Source organism: Lagenorhynchus albirostris, chromosome 3, assembly GCF_949774975.1.
Source record: "Lagenorhynchus albirostris chromosome 3, mLagAlb1.1, whole genome shotgun sequence".
Taxonomy (NCBI): domain Eukaryota; kingdom Metazoa; phylum Chordata; class Mammalia; order Artiodactyla; family Delphinidae; genus Lagenorhynchus; species Lagenorhynchus albirostris.
Window position 1 is genome coordinate 169,776,270 of NC_083097.1, and position 23,019 is coordinate 169,799,288.

Here is a 23,019-nt window from a genome sequence, read left to right on the forward strand (position 1 = left end):
CCAGGGCCGATCCCAACGGCAGTCCGGACCCCACCACCTGCGATCAGGGCCACAGCTGCAGAGCCCCGAGCAGGCGCAGACGCGGGATGCACGGGGTGGGGGTGGGGGGTGGGGGGAGTCCGTTACCTTCCTTCATGTTTGCGAACCGCTCCTTCAGCTGGTGATCCACCTCAGGACCAAAGGCAAAGTTATTCACAAATATAACACTGCAAAATAATATTCCAGTTGAGTGAAAGGAGGTTCTACTTGCACACACACACAGAGCCGCCGCGCCTACGCCGCCTACCGCCTCTGCCCGCACCACCTCCGCCCAGCCTGGGGACGGGTGCCAGGGCCCAGAGGCTGTGACTGCCACCCTGGGTGCCGTGAACACAGACACCGCGACAAGCAGACCCCTGGCTTCCTTGGGAAGGCGTGCACGGACACAGGCCCAGGGCAACGGGCTGCCCCGCCTGCCCCTCCGGTGCCCCGGGGTTGGAAAGCGGGCAGCTCGAGCGCCACCTGGGCAGAGAGGTGCGAGAACACCCGGGCAGGAAAGCAGCACAGACCCATCAAGCTGCACTACCACCCGGGAGCCCAGCGCCAAGTTCTTCCGAGGCAGGGCCTGGCCCATCCTCTCCCGTTTCTCAAACGTTCTCTGGCACCCGACGGCCCGAAGAAGCGCTGCCTGAAGACGCCCACCGGGTGGTGGGAGGCTGCTGCCTGCACAGGCCCCCAACCTGTCCCCTCCTCTGCCCGCCAGCTCCTGCCCCCACGGAGGACCCCCACCAGGGATCCCTTCCCCATCTGCACGTGATGGGCAGCAGCATGCTGTCTGCCATTCCACGCCACTTGACTGGAATCTCGGGACTAGGACAGTAACGGAAGATCTGACCGGGGTGAGGATGGCCACGGGCAGTAGGAGAAGCACTGAAGGTGTAAGCCAAGCTCTCTCGCTGCCGACTGCTTGGAAAGAAACCCAGATGCGGTGCGGTTCAGGTTGGGGCCGACGGGCTGAGCCCTGATGAGAGCGGCGAGCTGGGGAGGCTCCGACAGGGAGTGGGGCCGGCCTGGAGGGGTCCCTGCTCTGGGACGGAGCCTGGGGAGGCTGCACGCCAGGGCCTCAAGGTGGCCAAGGTGGGTAGAGGGGGTAAGCCAGGACAGACCCTGGGCTGCCCGAACTAGAGTCACCCGAGAGGAAACAAGAAAGCTCCCTGAGGCCCGCAGAAGCCAGGATGAAGACCCCTGAGCGCAGAGGAGCTCATCAGGGCGGGGACGCCTCCAACAGGAAGCAAAGCGCCTAGGGCGCTCGCCGTCTGGGGGACACCGTCTGGGGGCCCTGGCAGAGCCTGGCCTTGGGGCCTCGCGGTGCTCTGGGCGAGCTCTTCCTTGCCAGGCCACAGCTGCTGGATGCCCCCCATGGGAGAGGCCCCCACAGCAGCTGCTCCAGAGTCCCCCGACCCCATCTGATCTGATGGGGACACCCACGGGGTCAGCACGGTCCCCTTAAGAAAAGGGGGACGGCGTGCCCAAATCAGGTGAGACATTCTCACAGGAGAGCGAGACGAGGACAGGCCTTTGTGAACGAGGGACGCCTGCTCCCTACCTGCCCGCACGGAACCCAGTGGTGGGGCCTCAGGGCGCCATGCAGCGAGCACATGCAGAAAGAAGGGGGGGAGGCCAGACCACGAGGTCGAAGGGAAATGGTGTGACCCGAGCCCCGCCAGAGAGCTGAGAGAGTGACACGCCCGCCCCGCAGTCACCAAGGCCCGGCCACCCCCACTGAGCCACACGAGCACCTCGCGCTCCACAGGTGCTGCCACTGCTGCCGCCAGGTGCGCAAGCGCGGGGTCCAGCCCGCTCCCCGGCCCCAGGCCTGGGCAGGACAAGGGAAGGAGCCATGGAGGCAGAGCTGCCGGCAAGCTCAGGACACGCGGCAGTGTCGGCCTGGAGACTGCTTGCCACGGTGCTACCGTCCATCCCGGGGAGGCCCGAGAGCAGGAACCTGCACTGAGCCCGGGCCCTCACCGCACTCTCCGGGCCCTCCCTGCTCTCTCCAGCCCCTGCCTGCTGGGATGACCCCCGGGGAGGGGGAGCGACCCCGGGGTGGGGGGGGGGATGGGGAGCTGTGCCACCCCGTGCCATCCTGCCTTGCCCAGCAGGCCCCCGCGGCCCTCGCAGCCTCACTCTGGCCCGGCCGTACCTCGTGTTGGCGATCCGCTCTCTCCACTCCTCCGAGAGGAAATCTCCTCTCTCCAGCTGAAAGGAGAAAAGAGGGATAGCCCATCACTCAGGGGTCTCGCTCGCCTCTGCACCCCACCCCTGCCTGCCCCCCAAAGAAGAGATGGAATGAGCAGAGGCCCTGAGTGGGGAGGCCGCGGCGGGGCGGTGGCATTGGGGCCAGGCTCCCACAAGGGGACGGCGGGGAGAGACCGAGACCACGCCATGCCCATGCAGGGCCAGCAGGGGGCGCCCCGAGGCGGCCGTGCTGGACAGAGCACACGCGGCAATGGCTCAGCTCTCCTGCACCACCTCGCCTGTCTCCTGGGCAGCAGGGCTGTCCTTACGCCCTCAGCACTGCTCTGACCACTATCTTTGTTAGCCGACTAATCTCATTGTGCCTCAAGGCCAAAGTCTGCCTGAGACAACTCAGACCTTATTAACCTAACTGCCCAGAACTGTACCATTTAACAAACCAAGAAATCTGGCTTTATAATTCTTCAAAAAAAGGCTATCATCCCACTCCTGGGTGTCCACCCCAGAGAAATGAAAACAGACCTCCACAGGAAAACCTGCACACCCGTCCGCAGCAGCAAAGGTGGGAACCCACGTGTCCATCATGAACGTGAACAGATAAACACCCTGTGGTCCCTCCACACATGGGAGCATCACCCAGCTATAAAAAGGGGTGAAGACCCGACACTCGCTGCAACGTGGACGGACCCTGAGAACACGATGCTCAGTGAGAGAAGCCAGACACAGAAGGACACACGGTGTGTGATTCCATTGATGGGAAACGTCCAGGACAGGCGGCCCCACAGACAGAGCGTCTCCGGGGGAGGGTGGAGGTGGCTGCTGGCGGCCCCCATCTGCACCCCACAAGCCACCAGGTGACCGGAGGCCCTCCAGGCAGTGATGGGGCAGCGCCGCCCAGCAGGGCTGGCCCCTGAGTCTGTCTGGGGACGGGCAGGAGGGAAGACCCCAAGCGTAGGAGCCTGTGAGTGCCACGGCGCCCAGGCAGAGCGGCTGCCACATCCGGCGCCCTCCAGCACACAGGAGTCACCCAGGGGCATGAGGGGCCGAGCCCCGCAGGGCAGAAGGGAGATGGCCATCCTAAAACACCCGGGTGCTGTGGGAGGTCTACGTCCCAGACGTCCGCGTCTGCTCGCTGGGTCCTCTCCCCTCGTGAGGCTGCCACGGTTCCCTGCGCACAGCCCGGCAGGCTCGGGGCACTGACCCAAGTCCAAAGTCCTTACGATGCCGCACAGGAAAACGCTCAAGCTGCAGGCCTGAGGCCGTGTCCTGGGAAGGGCGCTCGGTGTCTGGAACCCGACCTCGGGGGCTCCCTGTCCGCACACTCTCTGGGAAAACACGGGGTCCACACGGGCACCTGCTCTCCTCCCGGAGTCTGGGGTCTCGGCTGACCGGCCCCCAGTGAGAACCCTGGGCTGGGTCTCTGTGGCCAAGAGAGCAGACCACAGCCCCCGGGCACTGGGTCTTGTGAGCCTCCCTGGGGCGCGCACCTCGCTCGTGCTGTCACGTCTCGTTTGGGGGAGTGAAGCGCCTCCTATAGAGTCTGGAAGCTTGCGCCTGGTCCCCTGGACCCACCCTACGCCTCTTCCCTCTGCTGGTTTTGCTCCATCCTGTCTCTGAATAAACCACAATGTGAGGACGACGTCTGCTGCGTCCTGGGGTCCCACAGGCTCGTCCTGATGTGGCTTCTCTCTCCATGGGGGCTCACCCATCCAAGCCACAGCACCACTGCTCTGTTGTGGCCTCATGTTCAAGGCAAGAAAATGGCCACTGTCCCGGCCCCGCCGCCATTCGCCTCTTGACACAGACTGGCCGAGTCGGCTCTGTGTTGCTGGGGCCAGTGTGCCCGAGTTAACCGTGCCAGGAAGATGTCACCCCCACCAAGGACCCATGACTGGCCCCAAGATAACCAAGACCTCCAGTGTGGAGAAACGCACACGGGCATAAGAGAGAAGAACGGACCCCAGCCCGCAAAGGCACAGGGGCTGCCACTGCCTGCCTGGGGACCTGGCCGGGGGCACCTCCCCACATGGCACTTCTGTGAGGCCGCCACCGCCCCAGGCAAGGGAAACCTGTGCGCCAGGCCCACTGCCAGGGGCCGACAGCACGGGGTCACCCGGCTGTCGCCAGGCAGAGGGGGCGCCCAGAGGTGTGACAGACACAGGCAGAAGCCTGGCGTAGGGAGGGCCCAGGGCCTCCGACGGGAGGAGAGCTGTGGGCTCCAGGGCCGGGCAGGGACTGAAGAGGCGGCTCAGACGCCAGGAAACACACTGGGCTCGGAGGCTCCTGCTGGCTTTGTTCCCCTCAGTTACTAAGTGACAGGGGCAGGAACCTGCCCGCCAACCAGGGCACCTGCTCCCAGCCACAGAGAGCCGCAGTGAGGGCACCTTTCCAGACCCAGCCGGCAAGCTCCTGCCAAATCCAGGCGTTGGGCAGGGGCTGTCGCCACACCCTCCTGGAGCAGGGCCACGTGGACGCCAGAGGCACAGCTGGCTGCCGCTCCGGACACGGCTGCCAAGGCCACGACCAAGAGTCCTCTGAGCCGAGTTCTGCTCACAGCCACCTCGCGAGGCCACAGAGCAAGGGCAACTGACAAGCGCCCTGGACCTCACGAGGCCAAAGAGCGAGAAGGTTTACACACACGGAGCCCCGCCAATGAGCCAGCTGACGTGCCACTGACCCCCAAACACCCACCAGGCCAGGCGCTGCCGCCCAAAGGTGACAAGGGGAGGAAGGGAGGAGAGGTGACCCGCCGGGGCAGGCAGGCCACCAGCCTCACCCCTGCCTCTCCCTCCAGTCGCGGGGATTGTACTAACAGCTAGAACCACACTCCGTATAAAGCAGCGAGGGCTGCTCGCGGATCCATCGGGGCACCCCTGGGGCCTGTGTCGATGCAGACTTCTACGCTAGGGGATTGAACCGCTTGGCCCTCTCACCAGAAGCAGGAGGCACTTGTTAAATTTAAAAACCTATGTTTTAGGAGGTCATAAGGTCTTAGGAAAATGGTAAACCATCCAGGAACTCTTAGCAGCATGCCAGTGGATCTAGGGACTGGGCAGGAAGAAGTTTCCTGGAAACAGAAACCAACTGGACTGACTGCCGTCAGCCTGAGCAACGAACACCAGAGGACTTCAGATGCAGGAGGGACACAGGAGGCCAGAGGATACACCCCTCGCTTTTCACTGAGGGGAGAGAATCGTGCAAGAAATCCCACCAGGAAGAAGGGGAGGGGAGCTGGGCCCAGCCTGTAGATGTGCAAGTCCTGGTCCAAGAACAGCAGAGCAGAGGCAGAGAGGGCACAGCCGAGCTCACACCACGAGGCCACACCACCCTGATACCAAAGCCAGGCATCACGAGAAAGGAAAACTACAGACCAGCATCCCTCTTGGCTGCAAATACCCTCAACAAAATAGGAGCTATACCCCAGGGCCAGGCGGGACTTGCCCCGGGCATGGAAGTACATCAGCCTTTGTACTCTGTCCCCTCAACAGGCCAAAGAGGAAAATCACACAATGCAAAAGCAGCTTTAACAAAACCCAGTACCCATTCACAATAAAGATTTCCGGAACTAAAATAAGAACAGAGGTGAACCGCGTCAACTTTAAAAAGAACGTCCACAGAAAAATCCCAAAGCTAACATCACACCCATGGTGAGAAGCTTGAGGCTTTCCTGCTGAGGTCAGGGGCAAGAAAAGGATGTGCCCTCTCATCCCTGCTCCTCAACACCACAGTAAAAGCCCCGGCTAATGCAATAAGACAAGAAAAGGAAAGGGTACCGACTGGGAAAGAAGACATAAAAGTGCCTTTGTTCAAAGGTGATGGTATCGTCTATGTAGAAAATCCAAGAGAGTCAACGAAAACGACGACAACCCTGGAACTAACACAGTAACTACAGGAAGGTTGCAGGATGAGGGCATGGATGTATGTCAGCACAGCGCAGACAGAAGTCAAGTCCAAACCCCCCAGAGTGGCCAGCACATCACTGAAGGAGGAGAACGAGGCTGGAGGCCCGATGCCACGCGGTTCAGGACTGACTCTCACGAAGACGCAGCTGTCAAGACACTGCAGTGCCACTGAGAGAGCACACGGGGAGAGCGTGGGACGGAGCGGAGCGGCCGCTGGCCTCGGACGAATCAACAAAGACGGCTCAACAGAGAGAGGCAGCCCTGCAGCAGACAGGGCGGGGCAGCTGGATGTCTGCACACGGAGAAATGAATGTAGACGCAGACCTCACGCCCTCCACAAGAAGTAACCAGAAAGAAACCACAAACCTACAGGCAAAACGCACAGCCACAGAACTCCTATACGATACCGTGAGGGTAAATCTAGGTGAGCTGAGGCTTGGCTTTTTTAAACACGACACCGAGGGCACGACCCATGAAAGGAGAAATGGCTAGGCTGTTCTAAGAGCCTGGAGCCCCCTTTCCTGTGCCCCCATCCGCCTCCCACCTACAATTACGTGACCCACTCTGGGTCCCTGAGGCGACAGGGATGCCGACTCTGGCCCCACAACCCTGCCCGCAGGACGGCGCAGGGAGAGCAGCGAGCACGGCAAGGAACTCCGGGAGGGGGCGTCAGGACCACGTCGCAGCCAGCTGGGGTCTAAGTGACCTGGGGGGCGTGAGATGGGAAGTGGTGGGTGTGGTGAAGATCCGGTTGCGGACCCCGCCCCCTGCGATGCCCCAGCAGCGGCCCAGGGGATGGTGGCTGCATGGCGGCCGTGCGTCCACAGGCAACCGAAACCTGGCAGAAAGACTGATGAAGCCTTGAGCACAGAAACGCACTCGAGCCGAGGATGCGGACGCGGACACCCTGGGTAGGAGGAGCAGAGAGAGAGGCCAGAGCGTCCAGGATCCAGGAGCGAGACCCGAGGAACCTCGGCGTCGAAAGGCCGGGCTGAGCGATGCTGAGTGAGGGGCAGAGGGGCAGGCGGCACCGGGACAGCCGGGGGACTCATCCGCTGGGCCCCACGCTGCTGCGGGGGGCAAGCAGGAGAAAGATGCCCTCAGCTGGCCCGCGGACGGGGCAGAGGCCGCCTCGCCCGCCCCCTGCCGCCCCCACGTGCCAACCCGGGGCGCTGCCTCTGAAAGAGCCGGTGCTCTGAGGCCTTGACAGTGCCTGGGGGGCTGAGGAAGAGAAACACCACGTGGGCCACCTCTGTTCTCTGAGCGCCTGCAAGGGCCCCCAGGAGGGAGGATGAGAGTGTCCGGCAGAGGGTGGAAAGCGGTGGGGAGGGGGCTCCAGGTGGGGTAGCTGCCCCCGCCCCCGGGGGCGGAGGCTCAGGGCAGGCACTGCACCAGCAGCCACGGGGCATGGAGCGGTGGCACTCACTGTGTATTCTGCATGCTTTTTTCCATACCATTTCATCCACTTCCTGAACTCTCGGTCCATGGTCTGCAAGGGAGCCAAACCAGACAGCCCATCAGGAACCAGGCAGCCGGGATGGCACCCACGGCTCCCCAATCCCCCTTCCTCCCCTCGCCTGCCCGCTCCAGGGTTCCTGGCAAAGGCTCCCAACCACAGGGAACCCGAGTCAGCGGGCGTGCGAACCACAACTCTAAACACGTTCCTGTGGGGATGACACCGCTCAGACGTGTGCTCTCCCCAGACCCTGCCGCCCCCCAGGCAGACGCCGGCACAAGGGTGATGCCAGCTGACCCCATGGTGCTGGGGGAACTCCCCTCCCCTTGACCCCCGGTACAGGCCACGCCCTTGCCCCACAGGCCACCACAAACCAAGGTTAGAAAGAAAAGCAACAGATGCAACCATGCCCGGAGCCCAGAAGCGCTCACCTCCGCGTACTTGGCCGGGATGTCAGCTTTCTCGACACCATAGTGATGTTTGCAGTTGGTAGCCGCAGCGACCTGCAGCACAACCTGGCCCACTCCTTCAGAGAGAGAGAGAGAGAGAGACAGCAGCAGGTGTCAGATGTGCACTGTGACAGAGGCCACACCCCAGCCACTGGGGCGATGGCCACAAGGTCACCAGGCAGAGGCCACGGGCTCTCAGTGAAGGTGCCCGAGCGCTCTCCGAGGTCACAGAATGTGTTCAAATGCCCCAGGCCGTGGGCTGAGCCGCCACCAGGGGACAGCCATCTGGGTTTCACTTCATCATCCAAGGACAACACTCCACAGTCCCTCAACCAGAATCCGTCCTTGGTCCACGGCCCCACATGGCATTAACTGTCCAGACACAGACCCAGCTATGTGGAACTCAGGAACCCCTCGGGAAGGCTCCCGCCCGCCCTGGACACACCACTGTTCCACTACATGGCCAGTTCGCATCCTCAGCCGAGTCTGAAGCGGGCTCAGAGAGGGGGCGGGAGAGCCCCGCACTGCACACACACACCAGCAGGACGCAGGCAGAGTCTGCAGGCATTTAGCCTTCACGACAAAAGGAAGCTTTTTAAATGGTCTCTCCTTGAACTTAGATCAGTTGCACTTTAAATAAAGTGTCAGGAGCCCCTTGACTTCCCATTTTGAATAGAATGTACTCCAATGATGAAAACAAACCTCTATTCAGAAACACGGGGTAAACAGGGGAGAGGACGAGCGGTCCCTCCCAGGGGACAGGGGGAAGGCGTGGAGAGCTCGGCCTGAGGCGGCTGGCGCTTCTCAGAAATCATAAGCCTTTTGACACTAGGGGAGTTTTACAGGCTTTTAGAGAAATGACCTTTGAAGTACGTGCATTCTTATCAAAATATGAATCATACACTTAAAAAGGACTTAAACCGATGATGACACCACGTAAGAAGCCATCTTCGTCCCCATCTGCAGGGCCCCTGCCCGGCTGAGACGGGACTTTCGGGTCTGTGAGCAGGTCACATGGGATGGCAGAAATGCCCCAGCAGGCTGTGCTGGGGGTTCCTGATGGAGCCGCCCAACAACATGCCGGACAGCTCCCCATCAGCCCGTGACCTCATGGGTCCCACCAGGAACCAGTCAGCCCAATGCTTACTCAGGCAGCACGGTGTGCCACGTGTGTGCCTGCCAGGCCCTACCCCCAGGAGTCTCGACTCTGTGCAGAAGGACACCCCGTGAGCAAGCAGAGGGGCCGCTTGGGCTGGTGAGTGCGGGAAGAGGGGAGGGACCGCCAGCAAGGTGGGGGCTGGTCTGCCTCGGTGGTCCCTGGGGCCACCTGTGGGCCAAGAGCCAGGAGCAGCCCCAGGCCCGGGAGGGAGCAGGAGGGAGTGCGGCCACGAGGCCTGGGGGCACAGGGAGCAGGGCTCTCCTCTCAGCAGGAGCAGGCCGGGGGTGGGGGGGGTGGGGGGGGTGAGAAGCAGAGCCGCAGCTCAGCGCTGGCGGCTGGGCGGAGCCCATGGACCTTCTCAGGCTGGCTTAGCAGGAGTGAAGGGGCAGCTTTCTGGGCACCGGAAAGGCGGGCTTGGTTTGCGGCCTGCCGGGTGGGGAGAGGGGTGTGCTGACTCAGGACTGCAGGGTCAGGGCCCCCCCCACTGCCTAGCACTTGCCCCGGACCCCTCCCGGCGGGCACATGGGCGTGGCCCACACTCACCGCTACCCAGATCCACAAACAGGTCGTCTTCGGTCATCTTGATCTCGTCGATCATCTGAGCGACCAGGTCGAAGGAAGTCTCCCCGTACACCTCCGGGGAGAAGGGCTCATAGTTGTTGAGTTTCTCGGGGTCGGTCACCGAGTGGTTGTAGACCTGCTGCAGGATGTGGCGCAGGAGCCCCGTGGATGGCCGCGTGTTCAGCTTCATGGGCTGCGTGGTGCCCTTCCACTGCGGCACAGGGGGCGCCAGTTGGTCCACCTGGGCCCCGCCCCGCCGGCCGTGCCGCTGCCCCCAATGGTGACGCATGTGTGCAGGAGCGTGTGTGTGAGCCTGTGTGTGGATGTGTGTAGTATGAACCTGCATGCATGCATGTACCCGTGCAGGGATACGTGTGCACACGTGTGCACCCCTGGACCCAAGCAGTGTGAGCTCCCCAGCATAGCTCCCCTCTCCTAGCTGGTCTGTCCCAGCGCCCAGAGTGCCCGAGGGGTGGGTGAAGGACGGAGAAGCCCCAGGGAGGCTCCCTGTCACCCGCCCGCCTGCCATGGCCCCCGGGGGGCGCACCAGGGCCCGGGACCCCTTTGGAAGTAATGAGGCCGCTCAGTCCCGACCATCTGCGTCACAGCGGCTGCGGTTCCCCACCTCCTACCCACTACAGGGTCCAACGCCCTGGGGTGCTGCAGGCTCTGCACTCCCAGGGCCTCAGGGGCCGGGTTGAAGCACCCAGGAGACTCGACAGGCAACAGGGTCCTGAAGCACAGCGTGGACCTGGAGGAGGAGGCGGGCCCGAGGGGCGGGTGAAGGCCACATACCAGCTGGTGGATGCTGTCGATGGCCCGGTTGTACTTGTCACAGAGCCTCTGCATGCTTTCGAAGCTGAAAGAGGCAGGTGATAGCCGCTGGCCACTGCCGAGCTCGGAACAAGCCACCGGGCCTCGTGGGAGGGGGCAGAGGTCCCAGGGCATCATGGGGCCTCGAGACCAGCGTGGCATCATGGGGCCTCGAGACCAGGGCGGAGGGGTCGGCTCACGGGTCAAAGCCTCGGGCAGCGGTGCCCTGCAGGCCTTGGGTAGGGAAAGGGCTACCACAGCAGAGAGAGGCGGGTGGGACCAAGGCCGCCTCACCCCCAACCCGTGGATGCAATGAAGTCCCACCGCCCCACGGCTGGGCCGCCCCTTCCCTGTCCTAGCCGGGGGTGGGGGGGCCTCCATGTTTACCCCTTGGCCTAACTTGAGTGGGTGGGGGGACAGCCGGGGTGCTGAGGGCCACGCTCAGGCAGAAAGGGCTCCCACTCTGCTGGTCGGGTGGAAGGGGACAACGGCCGACACCCCGGCTCTGCAGAGAGTAGGGTCAGCACCTCCCCCCTCACGCCGACAGCACTTCTGTTTACTACACCTGTTTAAGTTTCTGACACTTTCACAGATATAAGCAGCCTGTGTTAGATACTTAACGAGGGAGTTGTCGGGAGTTTTTAACAAGACTAGGTTCTCCCAAACACCAAGGGAATGAATTTTCAATGGAACCCCCTAACCCAGGGGTACCCCCGGAGCGGTATGTGGGGCTATTTGTGGTTGTCACCACTGGAATTGAGAGATGGGGCGGGGGCTGCCTGGGATGGCCCCGCGGAGGATGACCTGCCCGACGCCTGCAGTGAGGGGCTGTGCCTGGTGCCTGCGCTGCACAGGGGAGGGGCTGTCACTCGAGGGCTCGTCCAACGCCCCCTACAGGCAGGGCAGCAAGACGGCTGCTCCCCAGTGAGATGCCAGGACCCCGGGGAACCCAAGGACGCATACGGGGGTGCAGGGAGCACCCCCCGCAGCCCCTCCCCACCTGCATCTTCGAGACCCCCCGGCCCACGACCCCGGCCCTGGAAGGGCTCTGGGAATTGAAGTGCGCCTTCCTTCCTTCCTAACAGAAGGAAAAGAATTCAACTGGGACCTGTAACCATACGGCAAGTTCGGTTTCCTAGAATGGCAGCTGCAGCTGAAAAGCCAGAGATCTCGAGCAGGAAAGAGCAGGCGCGGCTGAAGCCTGTGAAACTCACACACAGACACACAGCGAGGGATACGCGGTTCCAACACGCTGGGAGCAGGCTGACACGCCGCAACAAGGCAGGAAACCCACATTCCAGGGGAGCTAACCACGTGCACAGGCGCGAGGGGTCCAGCCCAGCACTGGGCCGCGGGGTCTCAGGGAGCACGGCCCAGCAGCCACCCGAGTGCAGTGTCTGTGAGTGACACGCCCGTCCCTGGCCCCAGGCACCCACTCTTCGAAATGGAAGGGTGGACGCGATGGCCAGTCCATCTCCAGCTCCTGTCTTCCTACGCGGGCCTCAGGGAGAAAACAATGCACTAGTTCACAACCTCACTTCCTTGTGTTCTGACTTCTACACCTCCTTCAAAGCCTCTGGCTATACCCTGGAAGAGACCTTTTCTGGGAGGATGAGCAACACGGAAGCTCAGGGGAACCTGGGCACCCTGATCCCTGCCGGGATCCACCAGACAGAGGAGCTCGGCTCTCTGCGCCGGCCCTGCTGTCACAGACCCTGAGGTCACACGGGTCCCTGGGGTGGGCACCGTCAGATGGCCCCCTGCCCTCTCCCAGCCCCACGTCCTTCCAGTCTTTCCTCAACTGGCTGAACACGGAGGGAAGAACACCAAACCCCCACCTGCAAGCACCTTGCACCAAAAGCGCCTTTAAGCACCCCAGCTGCTCTAGGCCAGGCCCACGGCACTCAACCATCACGAGACGTGAGTTGCACGGACCTCGAGACCATCATTCAAGGTCAGCGGCCACAGGCGCCCTCACCCCAGGGGCAGGAGGCGTCCTCATCAGGGGTCAGGACCCATGGATGCGCTGGCCGCCCAAGGCCGTGCGGCCACCTGTGCCGATGCTGCGGGGGTCTGGCTGCTCTGGACCAGGGGCCAGCACGGGTGGCCTCTTGTCACAACAGCAAGTGCTGATGACTGAACGGGGAGGAGGGGGAGGCAAGGGGGTGGGACCAGGGGCTGACTGAGGCTGGGAAGGCCGGCCAGGACCACAAGTCCTCCAAACACAGAAGTGAGCCCACGTGAGCAGGCCTGGCAGCAGGGCCTGTGCGGGGCTCGAGGGCGCCTCGGGGCCGCGTTCTCTGCCATAAGCAGCTACTTAAGCCCGAGCCTGCGTGCCACCTCGAGCCTGCCAAGGACAGAGACAGGCAGGAGCGTTTCTCAAAGAAAAACAAAAAAAATTCCAGGCAGGCATTCCAGACACGGCCTCGCCCTTCCCCACCCAGAGGACTCTCCTTGGAGACCCAGGATGTGGCTGTAGGAAACTGCTAGACGTGGCCAAAGCCAAGTGAGACCTTGACCAGAGCTGGGCAGGGACCAAGGCTCCCCAGGCCAGGCCGCCGGCGCTGGCAGCTGCCTGCCATGAAGAGTGACTCCTAACTTGGGGTAGTTTCACACACACACCAATCCCAGTTGCTGCAACGTGCAGTGTCCAATTATGTCCTCACTCTGACAGCCTCTGCCAATATTGGATAAACATTTCCTACCAAAATAACTCAATGCTGGCTCTGAAAGGAAACTCTAAAAGGAACTTTCCCATCAGCCTGCAGCATCGAGGAAGATCTAATTATAGGCTGTGTCCACACACGCTGAGCCCGTCCCAAGTGGAGACGCAGTCCAGGCAGAACCTGGCTTACCTTTTGGTGTCGTAGTCGATTAAAACATAATTCTCCATAGCGAGCTTGAGATCTGGGATTTCTTCACAGACCCACCTGAAACACAAAGAAAACTAGTATTAGTGCTCTATTTTTTACTCTCAACACTGTTCTTAAACACTGTTTACTCTACAAATACAAAAACAAAACATCCTCGTTACCCAACTCAAAATGTGAAAGAGTGAAGGGAGGTGTTACTTCAAAACAAAGGCTGTGGGGCTTCTCTGGTGGCGCAGTGGTTGAGAGTCCGCCTGCCGATGCAGGGGACACGGGTTCGTGACCCTGTCTGGGAAGATCCCACATGCCACGGAGCGGCTGGGCCCGTGAGCCATGGCCGCTGGGCCTGCCCGTCCGGAGCCTGTGCTCTGCAACGGGAGAGGCCACAGCAGTGAGAGGCCCGCGTACCGCAAAAACAAAAAAAAAAAACAAAAAAACACAAAGGCTGTGAACTTTACAATGCCATCATTACAATGATGCTGTCCTTATGAATTACACAAGTATTACGTTGCTTCAAGTTCCAACAATGTTGTCCATTGGGAGCTAAATGGACTTAATGTGTTACAGGGTCTAGGAAATCAAATCAGCTCAAATCAGGGAGTCTGAAAAGCAACGTATCGACAAGAAATGAAAGGGAACTATTATTTGAAGAATTAACTAATTCCAAGACAAACAACGGGGCTTCTTCAACAAACACACTGAGGGAATTCCCTGGTGGGCCAGGACAGTGGTTAGCACTCAGAGCTTTCACTTCCAAGGGCCTGGGTTCAATGCCTGGTTGGGGAACTAAGATCCCAAAAAACAAAAAAACAGTGCAAGGGAAAAAAAGAGATGGAAGGGGAACCTGCGGACTGAAAGACAAAAATATATCCACCAATCCCAAGGTGTAACCCTGATTGGATCCTGATACAATCTTGAGAAAAGTTGTGAAAGAAGAGTCATCACTACAGAACTTACAGAGAATAAAAGGAAATTAAGGGATATTATGAAAAATGGCATGTCAATAAACTCAACAACTTGGGAGAAATGAACAAATTCCCTGAAAGACACAAATTACCAAAACTGACAGAAGAAGAAACAGAACATCTGAATAGCCCTATACGTATTAGAGAACGTGACTTCCTAATCAAATACCTCCCACAAAGAAACTCCAAGCCCAGGTAGCTTCGCTGGTGAATTCTATGAATCACTGGAGAAGTAACACTAATCCTTTTCAGCTTTATGAGGCCAACGTTAGTTACCCTGACAGCAAAACCAGAGAAAGACAAAGCCTTGTAAAGATAAAGTCATCACGAGGAAGGAAATCTACAGACCCGTATCCCTCACAAACACAGACACAAAAATCCTTTAGAAATATTAGTAAACTGAAGTCAGCAATACATCTTATTCAAGTAGAGTTTCTCCCAGGAATGAAAAGTTGTTTAACATTCTAAAACTAGTCACTGTAGGGACTTCCCAGGCAGTCCAGTGGTTAAGACTCCGCGCTTACACTGCAGGGGGCATGGGTTCGATCCCGGGTTGAGAAACTAAGATCTCACGTGTCGTGTGGCACGGCCAAAACAAAAACAAAGACAAAAACAAACTAGTCACTGTAATTTACCTCATTAAGAGAATAAAAGAGAAAAAAAGTCATACGATCGCCTCAACAGATGCAGAAAACGCACACGACGAAATTCAATTCCTATTCACATAAAAACTTCCAGGAAAACAGAAATGGAAAGAGCCACCCTCCGCCTGATGAAGGGCATGGGGTCGTGGTGGAGCTACTATCTCTCAGCAACAAGCCCGCTGGTGCCTGGGGCTCTGCCAGGAGGGGCACAAGGAGACCACAGGTCTGGAGAGGAAGGAGAGCTGGCTCTCTTGTGCCCGCCCGGGTCCCTGTGTCATCCAGCGAGACTGCCTCACCCAGCAGCAGGTACTTTTCTCCATCGTACAGACCCCAGGCCCCTCCAAACACACGCACCGGCCCTAGCCACCGGTGGCCGGTGCTCCCACCTCAGGGGTCTGGCTCCCCTCCCTGCGAGACCCGCCCAAGCTCACAGTCACCACAGCAGCTGAGCAGTGCTGGCTTCCGTGTGTCATCCCCCCCAGCCCCCGGCTCCCTCAGACCCAAGGGCCCCTGGAGTCACTGCCCCCATGGTCATCAGAGCCTCTCCACCTGGGCCTTCAGGGTGAGCGCCTTCACCGCTGGTGAGCTCTTGTCCAGCACACCTGCTTTCCCTTGGGAGGCCCCTAGCACAGAAGGCAAGGGCCCCCGCAGCCAGCACCAAGCTGGCGGTGCGATCCTGCGCTCCCCAAGGATGGGATGGGCAGGGACCTTCAGCCTTCTACCACAGGTCCTGGACAGCACCACAGGCAGGAAAAAGGAATGCACAGAATAAAGGCCAGGAAGGAAGACGCAAAACTGTCCCTACTCACATACACATGACTCAATACACAGACCATCCTAAGGAATTTACAGAGGACCTACCAGAACTCATGTGAATTCAGCAAGGTCACAGGACAAAGGTCAACTATATTTATAAATGCCAGCAAGAAAGAATTTTAAAAAGGAACAATTTTTCTTTTTTTAAAATAAATTTATTTATTTTTGGCTGTGTTGGGTCTTTGTTGCTGCACGCAGGCTTTCTCCTAGTTGCAGCGAGCGGGGGCTACTCTTTGTTGTGGTGCACGGGCTTCTCATTGCGGTGGCTTCTCTTGTTGTGGAACATGGGCTCTAGGCGCGTGGGCTTCAGTAGTTGTGGCAGGCAGGCTCCGCAGTTGTGGCTCGCGGGCTCTAGAGCGCAGCCTCGGTAGTTGCGGCGCACGGGCTTAGTTGCTCCGCGGCATGTGGGATCTTCCCGGACCAGGGCTCGAACCTGTGTCCCCTGCATTGGCAGGCAGATTCTTAACCACTGTGCCACCAGAGAAGCCCAAGGGAACAATTTTATATGTTACTAAAAATAACATTAAAACGTGGACTTCCCTGGTGGCACAGTGGTTAAGAATCTGCCTGCCAATGCAGGGGACACAGGTTCGAGCCCTGGTCCGGGAAGATCCCACATGCCGCGGAGCAACTAAGCCCGTGCGCCGCAACTACTGAAGATCCCACATGCTACGGAGCAACTAAGCCTGTGCACCACAACTACTGAAGCCCGTGCACCTAGAGCCCGTGCTCCGCAACGAGAAGCCACCGCAAATGAGAAGCCCCCGCGCCGCAGTGAAGAGTAAGCCCCTGCTCGCCACAACTAGCGATAGCCTGCGTGCAGCAATGTAGACCCAACGAAGCCAAAAATAAATAAATAAATGTAAAAAACAAACAAAAACAAAAAAACAACATTGAAATGTAAATCCTTAGGGATTATCTTAATGAAAAATTTGCAAGACCTCTACATTGAAAACAACAAAACATCACTGAGAAAAATTAAAGACAACATAATAGTAAATATAGAAACAAACAAACAATGCTCATGGAATACAAGACTAAATATTGTTAAATCTCCTCCTCAAACTGAACTGCAAAATAATTCCTATAAAAAAATCCAGTAGGCTTTCTTCTGAGTAACAGACAAGGTGATTCTCAAATTGACATAAAAAAGGCAGAGAATCCAGAACAGCCAAAATAGTCTTCAAAACTAACAGCACTGTTGCAAGATTCACACTGCCTTAATTTGAGACTTAACGTAAAGCTACAGTAACCAAGAGTGTGGTATTGGCAGAGAGGTGAACAAACAGATCAGTGGTACAGGACATGGAATCCACAGACAGACTAAATTTTAACAGCTGATTTTTGACAAAAGCACCAAGGTAATTTGATGGGGAAAGGAACATCTTTTCAACAAATGAGACTAGAAGGATCGAATAGTGAATGGAAAAAAAAAATCTTGACCCCCATAAACACAAACCCTCATCAGACATAAACAAAGATTAATTCACAATCGATCTTAAACCTGGATGTAAAAGCTAAAACCACAAAGCTTCCTGAAGAAAACAGGAGAATAACTGCATGACTCTGCAGGCAAAGATTTCCTGGATATGACCCAGATGACCCACCATCAAAGAATAAATCGGTAAGTTAAAAACTTCCACTCCTCAAGATGCCATTCAAGCTGCAATCAGCCACACTATGCACAATACACTACCTCACTAGGCACTCAGTCAGAACATGTTAAGAATTTCTATAGCTCAGTAAGAAGACAAGCAACCCATTCTCAAAAACCAGCACAGCGCTTCCCTGGTGGCGCAGCGCTTAAGAATCCGCCTGCCAATGTATGGGACACAGGTTCAAGCCCTGGGCCAGGAAGATCCCACATGCCGCGGAGTAACTAAGCCCGTGAGCCACAACTACTGAAGCCCACACACCTAGAGCCCGTGCTCCACAACAAGAGAAGCCACTGCAACGAGAAGTCCGTGCACCGCAATGAAGAGTGGCCCTCACTCGCCGCAACTAGAGAAAGCCTGCGCGCAGCAACGAAGACCTAGCACAGCCAAAAATAAAAATTAAAAAACAAAAACAAAAAACAGCACAAACTCTTCTCCAGGGGAAAAACCAGAGCTCTCTGGAGCAGTGGCCGACTCTTGGGCTGGGACACAGCAAATTCAAGATGACTCTGGAGCATCTGGCGGCTCCAGAAAGTGAGGATGTGCTCAGAGTGGGCGAGGCCAAGTCAAAGGGACTGGGCACAAACCCAAAGAGCCCCCCAGGCCAGAACAGGAACAGTCTGAGGAGCAAAACAAGTAATGCAGCAGCGGGGTATGACCCACAGAATGAAGTCAATGCCTGCGGAGGAACAGCCCTTCCTCACAGAAGAGTTCCAATTAATAAATGGAGGGAGAATGACGGAAACAGAAAAGCACCTTTTGGGACTACCCTGGCGGTCCAGTGGTTAAGACTCTGCGCTTCCCCTGCAGTGGGCATGGGTTCAGACTACGATCCCGCATGCCACGCAGCACGGCCAAAAAAGAAAAAAAAGTATCTTTCAAATGCCCCAGTAACTAGTCCTTGCAGGTGAGACCCACCTCTGGATGCTAAAATCAGAAGCAAAAGTCCAAGAAGAAACAGGATATCTGCACAGCCTCCCAGTATTGGGCTGGCCAAAAGGTTTGTTCAGAAACCCGAATGAACCTTTTGGCCAACCCAATATTTCCCCCACGATTTTTATTAATTAAAAAGGGGAAAACAGTAACTTTACACCGGAGAAATCTGGAAGATACCACCTCAACCACATGATCCAAGTTAATGTCATCGTGGCAAGACATGTAGATGCCATGTGCCTCTTGCTGTACTCAGAGCTCTTATCAGGAACACTGTTTTGTCAAATGCTTTTTCTGCACCCATTCCATACTATTTGGAAGCAGACCACACGGGACGTTTTCATCCATAAATATTTCAGTATTTAACTGTAAAAGTTATGGCTTCTTTTTTTTTAAAACATAAGTGGATGCCACTGTCACACCTAGGGAAAATAACACCAGGAATAGTAGAGAATTCCTCAAACTCATAATGGGCATCTGTGAAGAACCTACAGCTAACATCACCTCAGTGGTGGAAGACTAAACCTTTCCCACCAGGATCAGGGAAAAGGCAAGAATACTAGATTTCACCACTTCATTGCAAAACAGTCTTGAAGGTCCCAGGCAATTCAATAAGCTCCAGAAAAAGAAATGAAATCATGAAGCCTGTAAAGGAAGAAGTAACGCTGTCCCCACTTACAGGTGATACAATTATTTCCACAGCAAGTCCCAGGAAATTTATAAAACTACCACTAGGATTGATGAATTAAGCACAAGGTCATGGTTAATACACAAAAATCAACAGTATTTTTACCCACTACCAGAAGGCAAATAGAACATAAAATTTAACACACAATCCCACTTATGGTAGTGCCAAAAGCATGAGTGAGCTAGGAATAAACCTAACAAAAGGTTGTCCAAGACCTCAACACTGCAATGCCAGAGCTGCCAAGACAAGTGTTGAAAGGCTTAAGTAAGTGCAAAGGTATACCATGTTCATGGATTGGAAGACTCAACAGTGATGGTAAATCTCTCCAAGATGACCTACAGATTCAATTCCTAACTAAACTGTGCAAAAATCAACAAGCTGATTCTAATATTTACATGGAAATGCAAAGGAGATGGAATAAACAAAGCAACATTTCAAAAGAAGAACAAAGATGGAGGACTGACTCTGTCTGATTCCAAAGCTTACCATAAAGCTGTGGTAACCAAGGTTTTGTACTGCCCAAAGGAGAGAGCCATGAATCAGCGGCACAGAACAGAGTCTAGAAATAAACCACCTGGTACACTGTCAACTGATCTTTCATAAGGGTGACAAGGAAATTCCACAGAGAAAGGACAGTTTCATCAACAAATGCTGCTGGAACTACTGGACGTCTGGCATGCAAAACAATAAACTTGAGCCCATACTTTGCACCACATGTAAAAATTTATTCAAAATGGATGAAAAGATGTAAATGTAAAACCCAAACTATAAAACTTCCAGAAAACACAGGAGAAAACCTTTGTGACCTTGAGTTAGGCAAACACGTCTTAGCATGCAAAAAACCCACAAACTATAAAGAAAAAAAAAAGGTGATAAACTGGACTTCTATCAAAATTTAAGATATCTGCTCTTTAAAAGACAATGTCATGAGCATGAAGAGACAAGCCACAGACCAGAAGAAAACATACCTGATAAGGATAAATCACAATGATAAAGAATGCTCAAAATTCAATAATTAAAAAACAACCAGTTTTTAAAACGAGGCAAAAGATGATGAACATCATCAATTATTAGGAAAACTCTCATTAAAACCGCAATGATACCACCCCACGACTCGAACAGGACCAGCAAGAACAACCCAGTGAACATCACCTGCCAACAACGGGAGCCACGGGAGCGGTCCTGCACCGCTGCCTGCAGCGCCAGGTGGGGCGGCCCCTTTGGAAAGCACCTTGGCAGCCTGTCTTCAAGCACAACCCAGCAATCCCACTCCCGGGTATTTACGCGGAAGGAAGGGAGATGTGTCCACACAAAAACCTCCACGGGATGTTTACAACAGCTTCATTTACAATTGCCGAAAATCGAGATCCACCCAAACATGTCTGTCATCTGGTAAACGAATGAGAGAACTGTGGTCCATCCTGCAATGATGCACTCCTCACGAATAAAAAGGAAAAACTATTGTTACATTTTTAAAAAATGTAAAATTCTAGAAAATGCAAAGTAATCCACAGCGGCAGAAAGCAGGCTGGGCTGCCTGGGACAGAAGGGAGGGAGAGGTGGCCGAGAGAGGGCACAAGGAAACACAGGGGTGACTCTGTACACTGGTACATGGGGACACCCACGCATCCACGTCGGCCACTGTACACTTTCCACACGTGCAGTCTCCTGCACTTCAACCACACCTCGACTGTGTCATAATAAACCCTAACATGGAAAAGAAGAAAGTGAATGGAAGCACAGGTGAAACAAAAGCAGCTGAGAGTCGGCAAGTGCTGGGCTGGGTGGCTCATAACACCCACTGCCTACCTCTAGGCATGTCGTAAATCCTCCAGGATAAAAAGTAAAATAAGAGGAAAAACAAAATAGGTAACCACTGTCTTTGCCAGTGAACAGAACCCGCCTTTGGGGACACGAGGGAAGGAGGTGAAGTCGCCTGTGAGACGAGGACCAGGCCCGGCTGGACAGCTGCAAACCCAGTCCTGACACTCCGCACTGCAGGGACACCCCCTCCCTGCAGAAAGGAAGCAGGTAGGGAGGCTGACCCGCCCCCGGAGCTCACTCGGCTCCGGCTCCGCGGAGCGGGTGAGAACCCAGGCCGGCCGACTCAGTGCCCCCTGCCTAATCACACAGCCCCACTTCCTAACCAGCAGTCTTCTTTAAAAATAAACCATTATTTTTATGATATATTACACCATTAACAACAAAAAAAGTAGATCCCAAATTCTCAGCACCACCCCTGGACAGGCCCACCCTGCAAGACTCACACCCATGATTTCACTCGGTCTTCCAGACAATCCTGCAGGAGGCCCTGCTCAGACCCGAGAGCAGAGAAAACAATCTCAGGGAGTCTGAGGTCACTCAGCCACCAGGGGCAGGAGGGGGCCTCATGTCACAGCCCAGACCCCAATCCTGACTCCTCCTTGGGGCACTGCCAGCCCGTCCGCCCCAGGTTCAAGTGGATATAATGGCGTGTGGCCCAGGCAGTGGCTACACAGCTAAGGATTTTAAGGAACAATGCAGCGAGATGCCAGGGCCACGGTCACACACGTGGAACATCTAAAGCCAAGAGCGGTCGCAGGATTCCGCGCGTGGGCCCCTGAAGGCACTCTGGAGGCCGTCGCAGACCCTCAGGTCCCACGTGAGGAGACAGCCCACTAGAAACACAGCCGGCGGCCCCCCTCCCAGATCTCGTCCGGGTCAGCCTCCTGGGCACCCGGCCTCCTCTGCACAGCACGGGGCAGGCTCACAGAGGGAAGAGCAGCCCAAACCCAAAGGTCACACCAAACCCCACGGGAGAAGAGTAAAGCAAGGTGATGAGGCGAGAGGGGAGGGGGGGGTCCCTCGGGAAGCTGGCCACTCAGGATTTCCAGCCTCTTCCACAGGAAGCCAGCTCACGAAGCACCAAGACCTGTCCTGGGTCACACTCAGAGGACTTGACCCCTGACCCCACAGCCCCGCTTCCCAAGCCGCCTCGATGCTGACGATGCTGACACAGATCAGCATGGAGGAATGGGGGAGCGCACAGCTGGGGGGCTGCTGGGAACTCAGGACTGGCCCACCCCGAGGCCCCGCCCCTGAGGCCCAGCCCCAGCAGGTGCCACACTCACCGGATGGTCTCGATGATTTCATGAGCAGCATCGTGGTGTTTGTCCTGAAAGACAATGGGACAGGGTTTAGAGCCGTCCCTCCACCCTCCGGTGATGGTGGCGACCAGAGGAGGCGGGTGCTGCAGCCCCCAGGACTCCCCGCCTCATTTCCCGACCCGCGGGACCTACCAGAGAGCCCTACCCACAGCGCTGGGGCCATGTCCTGTCACGTGGGACACGCTGGCTTCGGGAGCGCCTGTTCCTGCAGCGCCCTGCCGCCCAGTGGGCTGCGGGGAAGGGACCGGGACGGAGTCTAAGCCCCCGACCCTCCTTCCCCAGGACTTCCCCCGGGCGCTCCTGCAGCCTGGAAGCCACAGGCCTGGCTCTGAATCCCTGAACCGCTGCAGGCCTCGGTTTCCATCTGTAAAATGGGGAAACACCAGTCGTGCAACCACCGGGAGCGGGCAAGCAGCGGTCCTCCCTCCCGGCCACAGCGGCGCTCTCCTGGCCCCACTGCGCCCGGCGGGCTGGCCTCGCCGCTTTTCCCGAGGAGCACATCGGGGGTCGCTCTGGCCTTTCGCCGGGGTCTTGGCGGCCAGCTAACCCAAGACCGCGCAGAAACCAAGTGAGGACGACGCATCGTGTGGACGGTCTGTAACTCTAGACTGCACCTGTGCCCCGCCAGTGAAGGTTTCTATCGTGGTGAGGAGGGGTCTCAAAAGGATGCACAGCGAGAGGAGGGGCTGCGAAGAGCATGGGCTGAAGCCGGAGGTGAGATGGTCAG

General features: G+C 56.9%; 1 protein-coding gene across 13 annotated transcripts in view; it reads right to left on the reverse strand.

Moving 5' to 3' along the window:
* The window catches only part of DOT1L (DOT1 like histone lysine methyltransferase), a 57,145-nt gene that overhangs the window by 22,107 nt on the left and 12,019 nt on the right, over positions 1–23,019 (reverse strand). For 3 of the 13 annotated variants that reach the window (XM_060145724.1, XM_060145726.1, XM_060145723.1), the window contains exons 1-8: positions 22,425–22,642; positions 22,257–22,300; positions 10,558–13,505; positions 9,745–9,973; positions 8,025–8,119; positions 7,564–7,626; positions 2,183–2,238; positions 127–206 (exon numbers count right to left, since the gene is read on the reverse strand). In XM_060145724.1, coding sequence (XP_060001707.1) covers positions 127–206; positions 2,183–2,238; positions 7,564–7,626; positions 8,025–8,119; positions 9,745–9,973; positions 10,558–10,956 — 922 coding nt within the window. In that variant the 5' untranslated portion in view covers positions 10,957–13,505; positions 22,257–22,300; positions 22,425–22,642. Of the gene's footprint in view, positions 1–126; positions 207–2,182; positions 2,239–7,563; positions 7,627–8,024; positions 8,121–9,744; positions 9,974–10,557; positions 13,506–22,256; positions 22,301–22,424; positions 22,643–23,019 lie in introns of those variants that run through there. The other 10 variants (XR_009539824.1, XM_060145728.1, XM_060145725.1 and 7 more) reach the window with 8 other exon arrangements.